This window comes from Sarcophilus harrisii, chromosome 2, assembly GCF_902635505.1.
Source record: "Sarcophilus harrisii chromosome 2, mSarHar1.11, whole genome shotgun sequence".
Taxonomy (NCBI): Eukaryota; Metazoa; Chordata; class Mammalia; order Dasyuromorphia; family Dasyuridae; genus Sarcophilus; species Sarcophilus harrisii.
The window spans coordinates 78,811,944-78,826,961 of NC_045427.1; the positions used below are offsets into that span (position 1 = coordinate 78,811,944).

Here is a 15,018-nt window from a genome sequence, read left to right on the forward strand (position 1 = left end):
ATGGTTAAATGACTTATCCAGCCTCACATAACTACAAGCGTCTAAGGCCATTTTTGAATTCAGGTCTTCCTAATTCTAGATTTAGGACTCTATCTACTGTGTCACATAGATGTCTCATCTAAATTATTGGATAAAGTTATTTGTGGAACTGAGCAAATATTCATGGATTCATTTCTTAATTTAAATTTAACTTAATTTCCAATGGTGATATTAAAACAACCCAATGGGCTTCTTGTAGCAGAACTGAAGACTTATTATGGTCAAAGTGAATTTTCTTGGACATAACTTTTGTTCCCAAAGAGTCATGGAAAGCTAAATACTCACCACTTCTTGATTGCTGGCCAGATGATAGTTTCAGTTGAGACTTAGTTTGATTTTGTCACACCCACAGACAGTGACTTTCCCCCTTTTCTTTCTCACCTGTTACTGAATGCTGCTTTCATATTCAAGATATTTTCATGTTGGAGATAACAGTAATCTGAGAATAACTAAATAGGGACTGAAAATTTTAACCATTTTTACCCATTTACTTGCCAGGTGTTTAAATGAGTTCAGAGTACTTCCAATGAATTTAAATGGCTTGAATGAGGTGACTGCTGGGGTACCTTTAATTCAAAAATTCTATGATCCTGTACTTCTTTGTGATGGACAGAAAAAACTCACATGCTCATCAAAGAATAATTATAGCCAAAATAACGATAAAAGGACACAGTTCCAAAGAAAGGGTACAGATTCAATTTACAGATTATATCTAGCCTTCAATAAAGTTTGAAGGAACTTTAAAAAATCCAAATATTTTAGCATATTCTTTTTATGAAAATTAAATCTGGCCCCCTTTTTTGCTTCATTTTTAAAATATAAAGATAATTTTTTCTTTTATCTGATGAAATTTTGCCTTTGTTCAGTTTCATTAACAAGTCCTTGGCAAGGAGGTGATATCACAAACTACAAAATCAAATGCCAACACTGATTATTAGTGTTGCACACGGTCATTCAGGAGATGGCCAGCCAAGATCCACTTGAGGTTTTAAGAATGATTTTTAGACAAAAGAATTTGGAAATAGGAGTTGAAAATCAGTCTGGGATTTACATGAAGGGCTGAAGAAAAATTTTAATTGGCTACTCACTATCTTGATGATTTAGGGATTACTTTTCATGTTGAAAGTCTTCAGGGGTTCTCTTATGGACAAGGGAAAGAGTGAGGCTTACAGAGGGCCTCTTCCAGGGCCATTTTGACTATAGTGAGTGAAAGGAGTTAATGGAGCGTAATGATAATAGCCAACATTTCTAGTGTGCTTACTTTGTGCTAGGCACTGTGCAAAGCATTTTACAATTATTATCTCATTTGATCCTCACAACAACTTTGGGAGGTAGGTGGTATTATTCGCATTTTACAGATAGGCAAACAGAGAGGTTAAGTGACTTTCTCAGTATTGGACAATAGTAAATACTGTATTCTGGATCCGAACTCAGATTTTTCTGTCTCCAGACGTGAGCACTCTATCCACTGTATCACTTAACTGCCCCTAATATGGGAAGACTGAAATTACAGTGACACAGGCAAGGAAAATGATGACAACGTTGACTAAAAAATAACAATAGAGTATAATTTTGAATGCTGGTTAAGAGTTTTAGAACTGGTCAAATCACTGTATTTAGGTAATTATCTGAGGCCAAATTATTTGAAGAGAGAAAGTTTGACTCACTCTCTTAAACCAAAATCAGGGGGCATGGAGATGGAGATGACATTTTCTTTGACCCCATTAAGTCACTGAAATTATGTATTTTTTCCATCACCTGGAAAATGAATGTAATACATGTGAGCTGCAGCAGGACATTGCCATAGAAAATGCCCATAAAGAAAAAGGCAAAGTGGTTAGAATTGTAAAGTGTAGCTCAGTGATTACCAGCATGGGTTAAAGAAATCTTCTGATGCTTATGAGCCTTCTAGACAAATGTAAAACAAGTGCCTACACATTTCCTCTTACTACAGCTTGTCTTGATCCAAGTTTCCCAACTTTTTGATTGTAACGTACAGAGTCAAGACAATTTTTGTTGTACTTCTTACTCACTTGTCAAGTACAATCCTTCTAACTACTGGGTTTATGAAGGGCATTATAATGTATGATGTTAAAGAATCTATGCACTTAAATCTTCTTAGTGAGTCTTTGAGATGTGAAGCCCCTGACTAACCTCATTGCATGTGTCTGACTTGAGATTATAACATGAATATTGACCAGAGAACCATGGATGCAATTCCTGGCTATTGACAGAGTATGAGCACAGTAGGATGACAAATAGGATGATAAAACAAATATTAGAACAATGTCAAATTATTACATGCTCCCTTCATTTTGCCCAGGGCTAACCATCCCTCCTCTTATGAAGCCCACCAAACTATTACGCTAATATCCAAGGGTTGTCTTAGAACATTAGAAATTAAACAACCCAATAGTTGTCATATGGGAGAGGCTGAACATTGGGAATCTCTTTTCCATCATTTGTATGATATCACTTTCTCATTTTTTTTGGTTCTTCAAATCTTAAAAAATCAAAAAGAGATAACTAGATGACAATGATAAGAGGAAAATCATTTGATACAGAACATGCTGTGTCATTACCAATTAAATCAGAAACAATTAGAAACTTTATTTGTCTGTGTCAATGATGTGTACCATTTATAAGGAAGAGTACTCTCTTCCTAAATCTGTGCACAATACACACAAAATGAAAGAATCAAACAAACTAAATGAAATAACTTTACACAAATATAATAATAATAATAATAATTACAAGAACCCTGAACAACCAGATTCTAGTATTGATGTTTTTTTTACTAAAACAAAAAGAAGAAAAAAAAAACACCAAACAAAAATCCCAGAAAACCCCAAAACAAAACACTTCACCTCTTTAAAAGTGAAAATGACAAAGATTTCATTATATTTTTTCTGTGAAAATCCTTTATGGGGATGTGATCATTCCAAATGTGGATAAAAAGGTGTGCAAAGAATTTTAATTGATTACAGAACTCACATATGTGGATTATCATTACTTGACAGTTTCTATTTTAGTTTTGTATTTAGGCAGCTGCCTTTGAGTTTACTGCTGATTGTCATGTACCAGGAATAGGTCTCTGATTGATAAGAACAGAAGGGTACAAGGGAGACTGCAGCCTAGTCCTGCCCATAAAAAACTAGATCATCTCATTATTTTGAACTTCCAACATGAATCTACACTTGCATACATCCTGTTATACTCTTGGTTTAAGTACCTGGCACATAGTAAATGCTTAATAAATGCTTGGTAACTGATAGATTGATTGCCAGATTCAGCAAAATATAAATAAGGGGTTATTCTAAACTCATATGTTCATTTCAAATTAGAAAAGGAGACATAGTTTGGAGATACTTGAAAAAATTTGCTCTTGACATTTTTTTTAACTATACTATTGTTCCTTTAATTTGGGTCATGATTTATTTTCCTTTTGTCATTTAGATGACCTCAAGGTAGAATTGTCTCTATGAGGGTTCATTTTTTACTTTGACTTTTACATTATTTTTACAAGAACAATGAGGTGAGGATGAGGGGGGAAAGGTTATAACAAATATACATCCAGGTTTTATTACCTTGATACTTTGGGACCAATGAAAATGGCCAGTAATTTTCTAGACTTAGAGTCAATCTTTATGTAAAAACATCAGTGATGCATATTTATTGTCATCCACTCATCATGTCATCTACTTTATTCCTTAGGTTCTTTGAAACTAAAAGAATTATCCTATTTAAAGGGCTAGAACCTTGCTTAATTTCTTATTGAGTTAATTGGGTCTTAAGTGAGATATAAAGGAAGTATCCTTTTAAAGGCTCAATGGTCAAATTTACCTTATTGCCTGTAGGTACACAGTGGTATATATAGTAAGAAAAACAGAGCCTAACCTAGTCTTTCAAAAAAAAAAACCCAAACCAGAACCAAATTCCAAACAGAACTTGTCCTCTTCCCTCAGTATTATCTATCATCTGTGCCAGGCAAAAAAAAAAAGTGAAATAAATACTGTTGGAAAAACCACATGGCTTCAAAACTTAGGCACACCTCACTCGTTGATTTATATAATGTCTCTCATCAAAGTAATTTAGTGATTTTTTTTACATGCTTTGGTTTTGAGTTCCATACAGACGGATGATGATTTACAGAGATGTTTTGAGATTTGCCTGGTGGCTCCTCAACAATAGCTATAACTTCTCTGGTCAATTATTGCTTCTTAAAAATTGATGTGCAGATCCATGAAAGGAAAAAAAAATGTTCTCCTCCTATTCCAAAATAATCAAAACCAATCATAAAATAAAAAATTGTGAAAAAACAAACTCACTCATGTCTTCAATGTTCAATTAACATTGTTGAATGGGATAACAGTTTTTGTTATACTATTCTATATACAGATTTTTTTCTTTTTTTTCCTTTTTTTTTCTTTTTTTTCAATCCATGCACAGTGTACAAAGTATCAGAACAACGTTCTCTAACAGGAGTATGAAGAAGAAGCAAATGTTCAGAAAAGACTGCATTGAGATTGTATAGGGCATGGATATTAACAAAAATAAAATTGACAAGACAGTCCTTGTGAGGACCACAAAGAAACTGTTTTCAGACAGATGGTTTGGATGGAGGCTAGTGATATGCAAATGGAAAGGAATAATGTGCTCTTGGAACACTATAATAATAACAATTATTATGATTTTGGTGGGGGAAGGACACTGGAGGAGGGAGCTGGGGGCACTGGGTAGTGGAGGGAGCTATTTTAATGATAGACTAAGAAGTTAAGAGAGAAGGACCAAATTGTTATTTTCTTGAGAACCTTAAGAGGTTATCCTTGTGATCACTGAATAAGAATGGGACATTAATGTAAGGATGGCGGAGTGCCTCCCTGGTTAGTGGCTAGGACATAATCTGAACCCAGTATCCTTTACCTGTCTTCCTTTAGTACATACTCACATGCTTCCTCCTGGAAACAGATTCGCCTCTGCATAAGTTCTGAAGATAAGCATGGTGTTTCATAATGAAATAATGAAAACCCCCACCCCTGGCCCTTCCATACCCCTCCTTTGCCCAGATGTTTAATTTAAAAAAAAGTAATCTGGTTGATTTTAATTGATAACTGAAAGCCCATGTTGCACTTAGATCAGTCATTTTAAAAAACAAAAAACAAAACAAAACAAAAAAGTAGTCTATCAATCTCAAGAGTACACCCTTCTAGGTAGTTGCAAAGATGGCCCTGCATCCATGCTTGTTGTTCAACATGTTGGCGCCCCTTGGGATAAGAACTTTGTTGATTTCTTACTTCTGCCCTAGTACAAAGTATGCTCTTGAAACTGTATTCCATCAGCAGGTAAGTGGACATGACAAATGTCAGTTTCCTCTGTTCGTTATACATATATCTTTATATATATATTTATATATATAAATTTACTATATCTGATTGTTCCTTTAGAAGCCTTTTATGTGGCAGTAGGCCTCCAGGGAAGAGAAGAAAATGTACAACAGCCACAGGAGGACAAAAAGTGAAGTTGTGAGGAGCTTGGCAGTCCGGGGCCCACCCAGCTCACCTCCAATTTCCGGTCTTCGTCGATACAGCAGTACCCCAACATTGATGAAAGCAAAAATAGTGAAGAGGGTGACCGAAAATGCTAGTGTGCCAGGGGAGACCTCAAATTCTTCTCCATGTGCTGCATGATAGATGGCAGCAATGGACCAGGCCACGCCAATTCCCAGAAACACATTCACTGCGTTGCTGCCGGTGACATTCCCAATGGAGGCATCTGCATATTGGTCCTGTGTGGCTGCCACTTTGCTTGCAAATGTGTCTGAAAAGGAGGAGAAGAAAATTAGTAACTCAAAGATAATACTTTCCAGTGATGTCCATTGTGTTGTGGTTATCTCGAGATAAGTTTTTTTGCCCAGAAACGTTGACTATGATGGGGTGAAGAGTGCCCAGGAATAGGACTAAGAAGGGCTGGATTCAATCACTTGCCATTAACTGGATTGTGATGTTGGATAAGTCACCTTTACCTGTCAGGGTATCAGTTTTTCATTAGTCGAATGGAGAAATTAGAATAGATGTCCTCTAAGGTCCCTATAGGTTCTGTTCGTCTCTATGGAATGCCCAAGATTTAGTATTTCAAAATTCCTTTTAGGCCCCATGCTAAAGGCAGAAGTCATAAAATATGGAATTCAAGTCCATTTGCTAAATAGCTGTGTGAGCTTGGGTAAGTGGTTACAACTCTGGGTCTCATTTTCCTATATGTAAAATTATAAAAAGCAGTACCTACCTATTTATCTCATTGGAGGAGGATCATATGAAATAAGAGAACTGACCTAATAACCCCAGGTTTGGAGTTATTATTAGAAAATGCAATGCTAGGAGATCCTATTTACAGATAAAACAATTGGGATCAACAAGACCAATTGTATGAGTTCACAGAACAAGTTAATAGCATTATCAGAGATGACCAATTATACCCTAAGCATTTTTACTTAATAGGTCCATCTATCTCAGAAAGGTTCTAAGTTGTATAACTAAGAAGAACTGAAGTGAAGTTCTGAAGACAAATGTGTAGCTAGTATCATTGATCATTTGTAGTCACAGAACCATAATTTTACAATTAAAAGGCATTTTAGAGGTTACCCCATCCAATCCCTTCTTGTAGTATGAATCCCTGGTTCACACTCACTAAAATCACACAATATTCACTCCAACATCTACAAATATGGCATATTCAAGTCCATCTATATGATGGCACTTTAAGAATGCCTAACATTTCCATATTTCTAATCAATGCAATTTCAGCTAGATGAACCAACATGGAGATGATCAGTTTGACTTATTGTACAGTTAAAGAAAGAATTGTGATGTAATAGTTTGGTTGTCAAGCATGTAAGACATAAGCTAAAAAAAAATCTGTCATATCGCTAATTACTATTATCAAAATTCTCTTAATCCCCTTTCCAGAACATGTTATTCCTTCTGCTTTTTCTGTTCCCCTCACCCTCAGTTATTTCCATCATCAACTCTCAGGAATTTTATCACTTTTAGGTTCACCTTTCCAATATGCTTATATCAAACTTCTTAAATGCTATACAGTTCCATAATAATGACTTTTTTGCTGATTTGACAATCCATCTCCTGACTCTTGAAATTTTCTTTTTTTAAATTCAATTTATTTCATTTTCAATTCCAATTTTTTCACGTTTTCCTTTCCCATCCATTAAGAAGGCAAGAAAAACCTATCATAAATATGGATAGTCATGCAAACAATTCCCCACATTAGTCATGCCTTCTCATCCTCACCCACCCAATAATAACACCAACAATAAAGAACAAGAAAGGGAAAAGAATATTCTCTGTCTAGAATTAAGAGAGCTTGTTTCTTCATGAAACCTTTAGAATTGCAGTTGGTCATGATGTTCAGAGTTACTAAATCGGTTATCTTTAATAATAATTGTAATAATTGTTTTAGTGGTATAAATTGTTTTTTGTCACTTCAGTTTGCATCAGTTCATATAGTTCTTCCCAGGTTTTTTTTGGAAAAATATTTCTCTCATTTCTTACAGCACAATAATATTTTGCATTCATATACAATAACTATTATAACCATTCCTCAATTAATGAAAACCCTTTATTTCCAATTCTTTGTCACCATAAAAAATCTGCCATATAATTTTTTTTACATATTGTTAATTGTTAATGATAATGATTGTTCTTCTTTGTAAGAGTGTCATTGCTTTTGGAATGTAATTCCAAATTGTTTTCTAGAATGGAAAATATACAATGCATTAGTGTTCCCTACTGTCCCAATTTTTAAGACTTCTTTCCCATTCCTGAAATTCTCTCCCTCCTCATATCCATCTTCTGGATCCACTGATTTCCTTTGAATGCAGATAAAATTCCACTTTATACAGAAAGCCCTTCTTGATTCCCTTTAATTTTAATGCTTTTCCTCTGTTGGTTATTTCCAGTTTATCCTGCATATGACTTGTTTGTACATAGATGTTTGCATGTTGTCTTCTCCATTAAAGTGTGAGCTCCTTTTGAGAGCAAGAACTGTCACATGCCTTTTTTTTGGGGGGGTATCCCAAGTGCATGATACAGTGCATGGCACATAGGCACTTAACTACTGTTTGACATCACAATAGCTGCAACCTATAAGATATGTTTTTCTTTTCTCTGCTACTATCATATTGCCAAGCCTTTTCCCACTAGATGTACAATTACTTTTTGGCATTAAATGTCAGAAGAGGAATTTTGTACAAATACCACACATTACTGGATTTTAGATGAAGATTAAGAGTTCTGAATTTACTGGGCCCTGCAGTGGGATCCTGCTCCTTCTTGGAGGCTGGTCATCTAAATATTTCATTAATTTTGAAGCACCTCTATTCCCATCTCTGAATCCAAAAGTTCCTAATGCTTCTCAGAAAAAAATTTTTTTTTTTACAATCTAGTCCCCCATAACCAAGCTATCTAGCCCTTATTTCACATGACTTCTCTCAATGTTTTCTATGCTTCAATTGCACTTCCTTGATTTCAATGTTCCCTTTTCTTTCTGTGTATTCACAAAGGATGTCCCCAGTATCTAGAATATCCCCACTCTCCCTATTAAAATCCCTTTCTTCCTTCAAGGTCTACTTCAGGTATCATTTTCCTTGGGAGCCTTTCTGTGATTTCTCCCACATACCCCAATTTGCAATACCTACATAGGTGATACACTAGATAGATCCTTGACTTTGAGTCAGATGGATCTCAGTTTTACTGCCTCAAACACTTAAAGAATGAGTCATTTAGCTTATCTTTCGAACTCAATTCTCTTATAGAATGGGGATGATAATAATAGCATATAGTGAGATTGAGAGGATCACATGAAATAATGTATTTTAAAGTATTATATGAATGCTAGATACATTAGATAATAAATGTACAACACTAAAAAATAGACTATGTAAATGTTGTTTATCATTACTGATCTCTCCCTTCCCATTTTTCTAGAGCAATTTGTCTGGCCCTCTCCTATGATATTCTCCTATTTTACTTATTTTACTTTACTCCCATTATGCTTCAGAGCTAGTATGGTAGAATGGAAAGAATGTTGAAGATCTGTTTTCAAATCCCACCTCAGACACTTACTAGCTATGTGGACATGGGTCAGTCACTTAAATCTCTAAGAGCCTTAGTTTAGTCACCTGTAAAATGGAATGCTAATTTGCTATCTACTTCGGGAGGTTGTTGTGAGCAATCTTTACCAAATCTTAACATATTATGTAAAAATGAATTATTCATTGTATCTATCACATTCCATACATCCCTGCCATAGAATATAAAGGGAAGCGCTCAGTCACTGCATATTTATATCCTCAAATTGCCTAGATTATTAGGAACTTAACCATTTAAATGTCTATTGAATGTTTTACAAAAAAGTGATGTCATACTAATGTGGAAATTTGTATAATATGAATCTATATGTATGGGCTATATCAGATTGCTTGTTATCTTGGAGAGGGAAGAAGAGAGGATGGGAGGAAGAAAAAAAATGGAAATCAAAATGTTATAAAAATAAATGTTGAAAATTATTTTCACATGTAATTAGAAAAAATAAACCCCCCCCCCCAAAAAAAAAAAGTTGTCATATTGCATGATCCAGTTTTACTGATGAAGAAACTGAAAGAAAAATGTGGAAAGAAATGTTCAACATGTCAAACACCTCATTTCTTGTCTATTCCAGGTTATCCTGAATTGTACATGACTGCACAAAGTGTTGTCAGAAGAGGTCCTAGTGAATGTAGTTTATGACCAAACCAAACCAAAGCAAAACAAACAGGAGTTTGGAAGAATCAGATTGGATAAAAGAAATACTCAACTCCTTGTTCCTCCCAGTGTTCTGACTTTTTAATATAGAATGTATGTTCCAGTCCTGAATTACTCTGGCAATTGACCTTTCCTGGCTCTCTGCATACTGCAGACCTTCAAGTATTCAATTTGTCTGGTCTTTTATTTCAAACAGCACCTCCCTCCCATTGTCCCCGTTTCACTCACTGCCCCAGGCTCACTGCCCCAGACCAAGGGTTGGCCTAATGACTAGCAAGAATCAGTCCTGCCTCAGGCAGGATATGACCTATGGAGCTCAAGGCATTAAACTCATTCTCTTTCCCCAAATCACAATGGAGGATAGGGAAGGAATGAAAAAAAAAAAAAGCCATTCTCTAATCTAGCCCAATGAATATTTTCTTCTTGATGTATTCATTCTCATATAATCGAGGGCACAAATTATGTCATTATCATAGAACAATTACAGAGGACTAAGAAGAAAGAACAAAGCTATAAGAATCTTAATTGTCTCTCTTGCACTTAATTACCAGAGATCATTAGGAGTTACAATGCCAGTACCCTCAGAGAAATAATCGAGTTTTGCTTGCTATTTCAAAGGATAGGAAACTGAATACAGGAAATGTGAGGATCCCTGTTGCATAATAGGTCAAGACAAGATTAGACAACCTTTAGAAAAGGTGTCAAAGAACAATACACATATTATGGAGCTGAAGAGGAAACTGGCTCCTGGCCCCAATCAGGCAGGCATTTTTGGCTTTTGGCTTTCTATCTTGTAGGTCCACATGTTCAGGCTACCTTTTCACATTAGTTACTTCTCTCAGAAGTAACATGTCATTGGGTTTAGCATAGTTGCTGAGACCTGTTAATTCTCAACATCTTTTAGATGGCTCCTTTCCTAATATCATCACTGCCTAAATGTAGGATCTTATAGCCATTCACCTAGACTATTGTAATAACTTCTGAATCACTCATTTTTCCTCCATTTATTGCCTTATCTTCAGATGTGTCCCATACCATTTCCAAATAATACATAATTCTAAAAACTCATGGCCTTTTCTCTGGTTTTATCCTTGATCTTTTGACACTGATGATCATCCTTCTTGATATTGTCTCCTGATTCTTTCTTCTCAATCTATTTCTAAGAATTATCATTCATGCCCATCCTTTAATTGTTTGTTTTCAAGATTATGACTTAGGCCCAGTTCTTTTCTTTACCTATTCTTGCAATGAACTCATTAGCATTCATTATATTTATATATATTATTCCAAAACCTGAACATCTCCAACTAGATGTTTTCCAAGACATTTCAAACTTAACATATCCAAAATGGAACTCATTTTCTCCCATTCCCAAATTTGTCCCTTTTGAAAACTCACCTACTTTTATTGAGGGAATCACAATTCTTCTAGTTAAAGAGGTTTGCAAAAGTAGAGCCAGTCTGGACTCTTCTGTTTCCCTTATTCTCCAATCTAATTAGTTATCTCTTGGCAATCATAAGGACATTATCTTATTGTCTGTTGTTTTCCCATCTACCATTGTGCTCAGCCTATATATAGGTGGTTCAATGGATAGAATGGTGGGCCTGGAGTCAGCAAGATGATCCTAGCCTCAGATTCTAATTCTGTGATTCTGGGCAAATCATTTAAGAGCACCAACATCCAAGGGGTGTTGTGAAGATCAAACATGATAACACTGACAAAGTATGTAGAACAGTGCTATTGCATAGTAAGTTCATAATAAATGTTAGCTATTACTATTATCATTAACAATAGTAATAGTATTTGAATTGAATTGCACCATACTAGAAAATACCTTTTTAAAAACCACAGAATCATGTCAGTTGAGAATTAGGGAGTGCTATCATAACTGCTTCCATGGCTCAGAAGTAGGATTAGGGACAGCTAAGTGATGATAGAGCACCAGCCCTGAATCTAGGAGGAACTGAGTTCAAATGTGATGTCAGACACATAACACTTCCTAGCTGTGTGGCTGTGGGTAAGTCACTTGACCCCAATTGCATCAGGTAAAAAAAAAAAAAAGAAGTAAGATTAGTAGATTTGGGAGGATTGATGGGAAAACAAGTCAAGAGGTCAACTCTGGAAACTAGAGTCCTTAATGTGATGAAACACCCTTATTGTACCTTTTCTTTTCCACTGAAGATGATTGAACATGCATCAGATTTTTTGGAATTGAAATATTATTTCATTAGAGGTACTGAGTATTAAATTTGAGTAAGATATTCATATCTCTAAGTTAATAGGAATACTGACCTTTTTGCCTTTCCTTTCCGCTTTCCTATCCTTTCTTTTTCCATTTCCTTTCCTTTCCTTTTTCCTTTCCTTCCTTGTGACTCCCTAACATTTGGCAGCTTCTAACCTGTATCTCACCTTTTCTCACTGTAATCAAGAACATCCTTTTGTTTGGAATGAGCAAATGTGATTCATCTGAGTTACACAGTAGGCAATTTGTAAATCTTCAGCTCAAACATTATTTTACAAAAGTGGAAATCATACAAATCCAAATTCATGTGGTGATTCTGCCAATGATGTCAATGTTTGTATAATCACAGCACATTGAGAATGCTGAAAATGACTTCCAGTCATTCTTTTGTTGCTCAGGACATAGAATAATGCGCCCTTTCTATATATAATATTAAAAAATGCTTTTTGTCAATAGGACATAGTCATTCCCCAAAATTAGGACAAATTATAACATACTTGATATTTAAATATTAGCATTTTGTTTCTACTTCATTGATACATATATTTACATTAATTAGCAACAATATTATCAATAATAGCAAAGATTGTTGATTAGGAGATAGTGTTATCTGAAGTAAAGCACCAAATACAAGAATCCCAATATAATTATTCAAGTCCTGATTCTTTCCTTAGGCTAACTATGCAGTCTCTAGCAAATCATTTTTCTGTCAAAGAAAAGTGGAATATTTTTCTCAATATCTCAACTCTGTTGAGTTGGTCATTATAGATAACTTGTATACTCCTTAGAGTAGCACTGGCTTTTTTGACCTGATTTATTTAGGCTATATAGAATAGCCTTTATTCTCAGCTTCCTCATCTATAAAGCGCTAGTTCCAAATCACCTTTAGGTCAGTCATCTAATGTATAGATTATCTGGAGAAAAATTTCAAGTTTCTAACTTCAAGCTGCTTATTTCCCATCCTTCTTCTTTCCCTTCTCTCCTTTGCTTCACTTTCCTCCCTTCCATCTCTTCCTTTCCTCCTGGCCCATTCCTTCTCTTCCCTTCCTTTCTTTTTCTATCCCTGACCCTTAATATACTTCAGGCCAGTTGTCAGAAATTATGTGCTTGTGGATTAACACAATGGGTATATTTAACTTAAGTAAAGCATAATTGAGGAAGATGAATCTGAAATGAATAAACATCATTTGATGCAATGCAAAACATTAATTTGAGAATTTCATAGTACCCTTGAATATAGCTGCCTATAGTCAAGAATGAGATTGATGAGGTTAAAAGTCTTGTCAGGCTTATTTTTACATGAAGTATGTACTGAGTCTTTCTGCATGATTCTGGATAACTCACGTTACTTCTCTGTGCATCTAGTCAACTCTGATATAAATTACAGAGGAAATATCAACATGAACTGGTAAAAAGAGTTTCCTTATTCAAGAATTTTCTATACTAATATCTATTTTCTATACTAATGAAATCATAGGTTCAGTTCCTATTTTTCACAGAAAATATTAGGGAATCCAATTTCATCATTAACAAACATTATTGGACTTTAGTCATCAAGAAGTATTTATTAAGGACCTACTATGAACCAAACACTGTAGGAGATACAAAGAAAGCAAAAACAAAACAATACAGTCCCTCATCAACCAAGGAACTTATAGTATCTTGGGGAAAGACAATATGCAAACAGCTATGCATATATAACATAGTTACAGGATTAAAACATTCAGAGAATTACTGTGGCTAAAGAGCTGAGTAAATTAGATAAAAGGAGAAATGGATCAAGGATCAAGGGGCCCAAGACCAATTTTTTAACCACAAAAAATGGTGAGAAAAAGATGACTGAAGTAATAATTTTGGAAGATAGAATGTAGGAAGACAGAGATATATGATGCTGGAAAAAGAGGAAGGAAATTATAGAAGAAAGAGGAAAAAAACCCAAACATCAGTTGAAGGGAAATTTTGTAGTACAACAGTCTCAGGGAAAGAATACATTTAAAATAACAACAGAACAGAGATATAAAATTTACTGGTTATGTCTACTTTCATCAATGTATATAGCATCATGAATTTAAAGTTACAACAGAAAGAATTTCAAATCCAAATTCCTCTGAAACTGTGATTCAGGGAGTCTTGTATCAGCATCTTGTATCTTGGATCAGCAGTAAGACTGAATTTCCTCCTCAGTTAGCACTCTTTATTTTATCATGATGCCTGATATCAACAAGGTGCACTTTGCAAATGAATATAATTTCTATAGCTCTAGAAAATCCTATAAAGGAAATTTAGCTGAATAACAACTTTAATTTAAAGAATTTTTATTTTCATCAAAGACTAAGTACCCAGATATGAAGAGCCCAGTGAATTCAAATGTCAAATATACAACACAGATTTAAAAGTGATTCAGTACTCACTCTGCACATTAAAAATAATAATTAAATAATAATAATAATAAATTAAATAATAATTAAAAATAATAATTTCAAATAAAAAAATGATCAAAGTTCTCTCTTTAGAGAACATGTGGCAAGAAGAGCATGATATCATACCAATGATGATATCAGTTCTGTTTTCCAAATGGAAATTGAATGCTTGCTTGCTTTGAAATCAGAACAACTCTGCTTTTCTACTAGACATGATTACTATGGAGTCATTATTTAGCAAGGTCATCAAACATGTCAAAGACCAGCTTTGATACTCTCTTTTTTTTTTGTCCAAATGCAGGATAATTCAATCCTAACTGCTTGTGCTAACTCCCAATTTCTATTTGGTGCTCACAACAGTATCTTATATCAATATAGTGCCTTCACTTCCAAAGAGTCTAGCCACTTTTCCAAAATGGTGCATCTCCAACTTCATTCTGCTTGGGTAAGAATATTTATTGAGGACTTCTTTAGGTCCTTCTACTGTGCTAAGTTTTCTAGTCCT

The 15,018-nt window shown here is 34.8% G+C and overlaps 1 protein-coding gene across 11 annotated transcripts in view; it reads right to left on the reverse strand.

Moving 5' to 3' along the window:
* Window positions 1-2,617: 2,617 nt before the first annotated feature.
* SLC8A1 (solute carrier family 8 member A1) overlaps window positions 2,618-15,018 on the reverse strand; it is a 428,962-nt gene continuing 416,561 nt past the window's right edge. For all 11 annotated transcript variants that reach the window (XM_031950394.1, XM_031950395.1, XM_031950399.1 and 8 more), the window contains one exon: window positions 2,618-5,856. In XM_031950394.1, coding sequence (XP_031806254.1) covers window positions 5,480-5,856 — 377 coding nt within the window. In that variant the 3' untranslated portion in view covers window positions 2,618-5,479. The remainder of the gene's footprint in view (window positions 5,857-15,018) is intronic.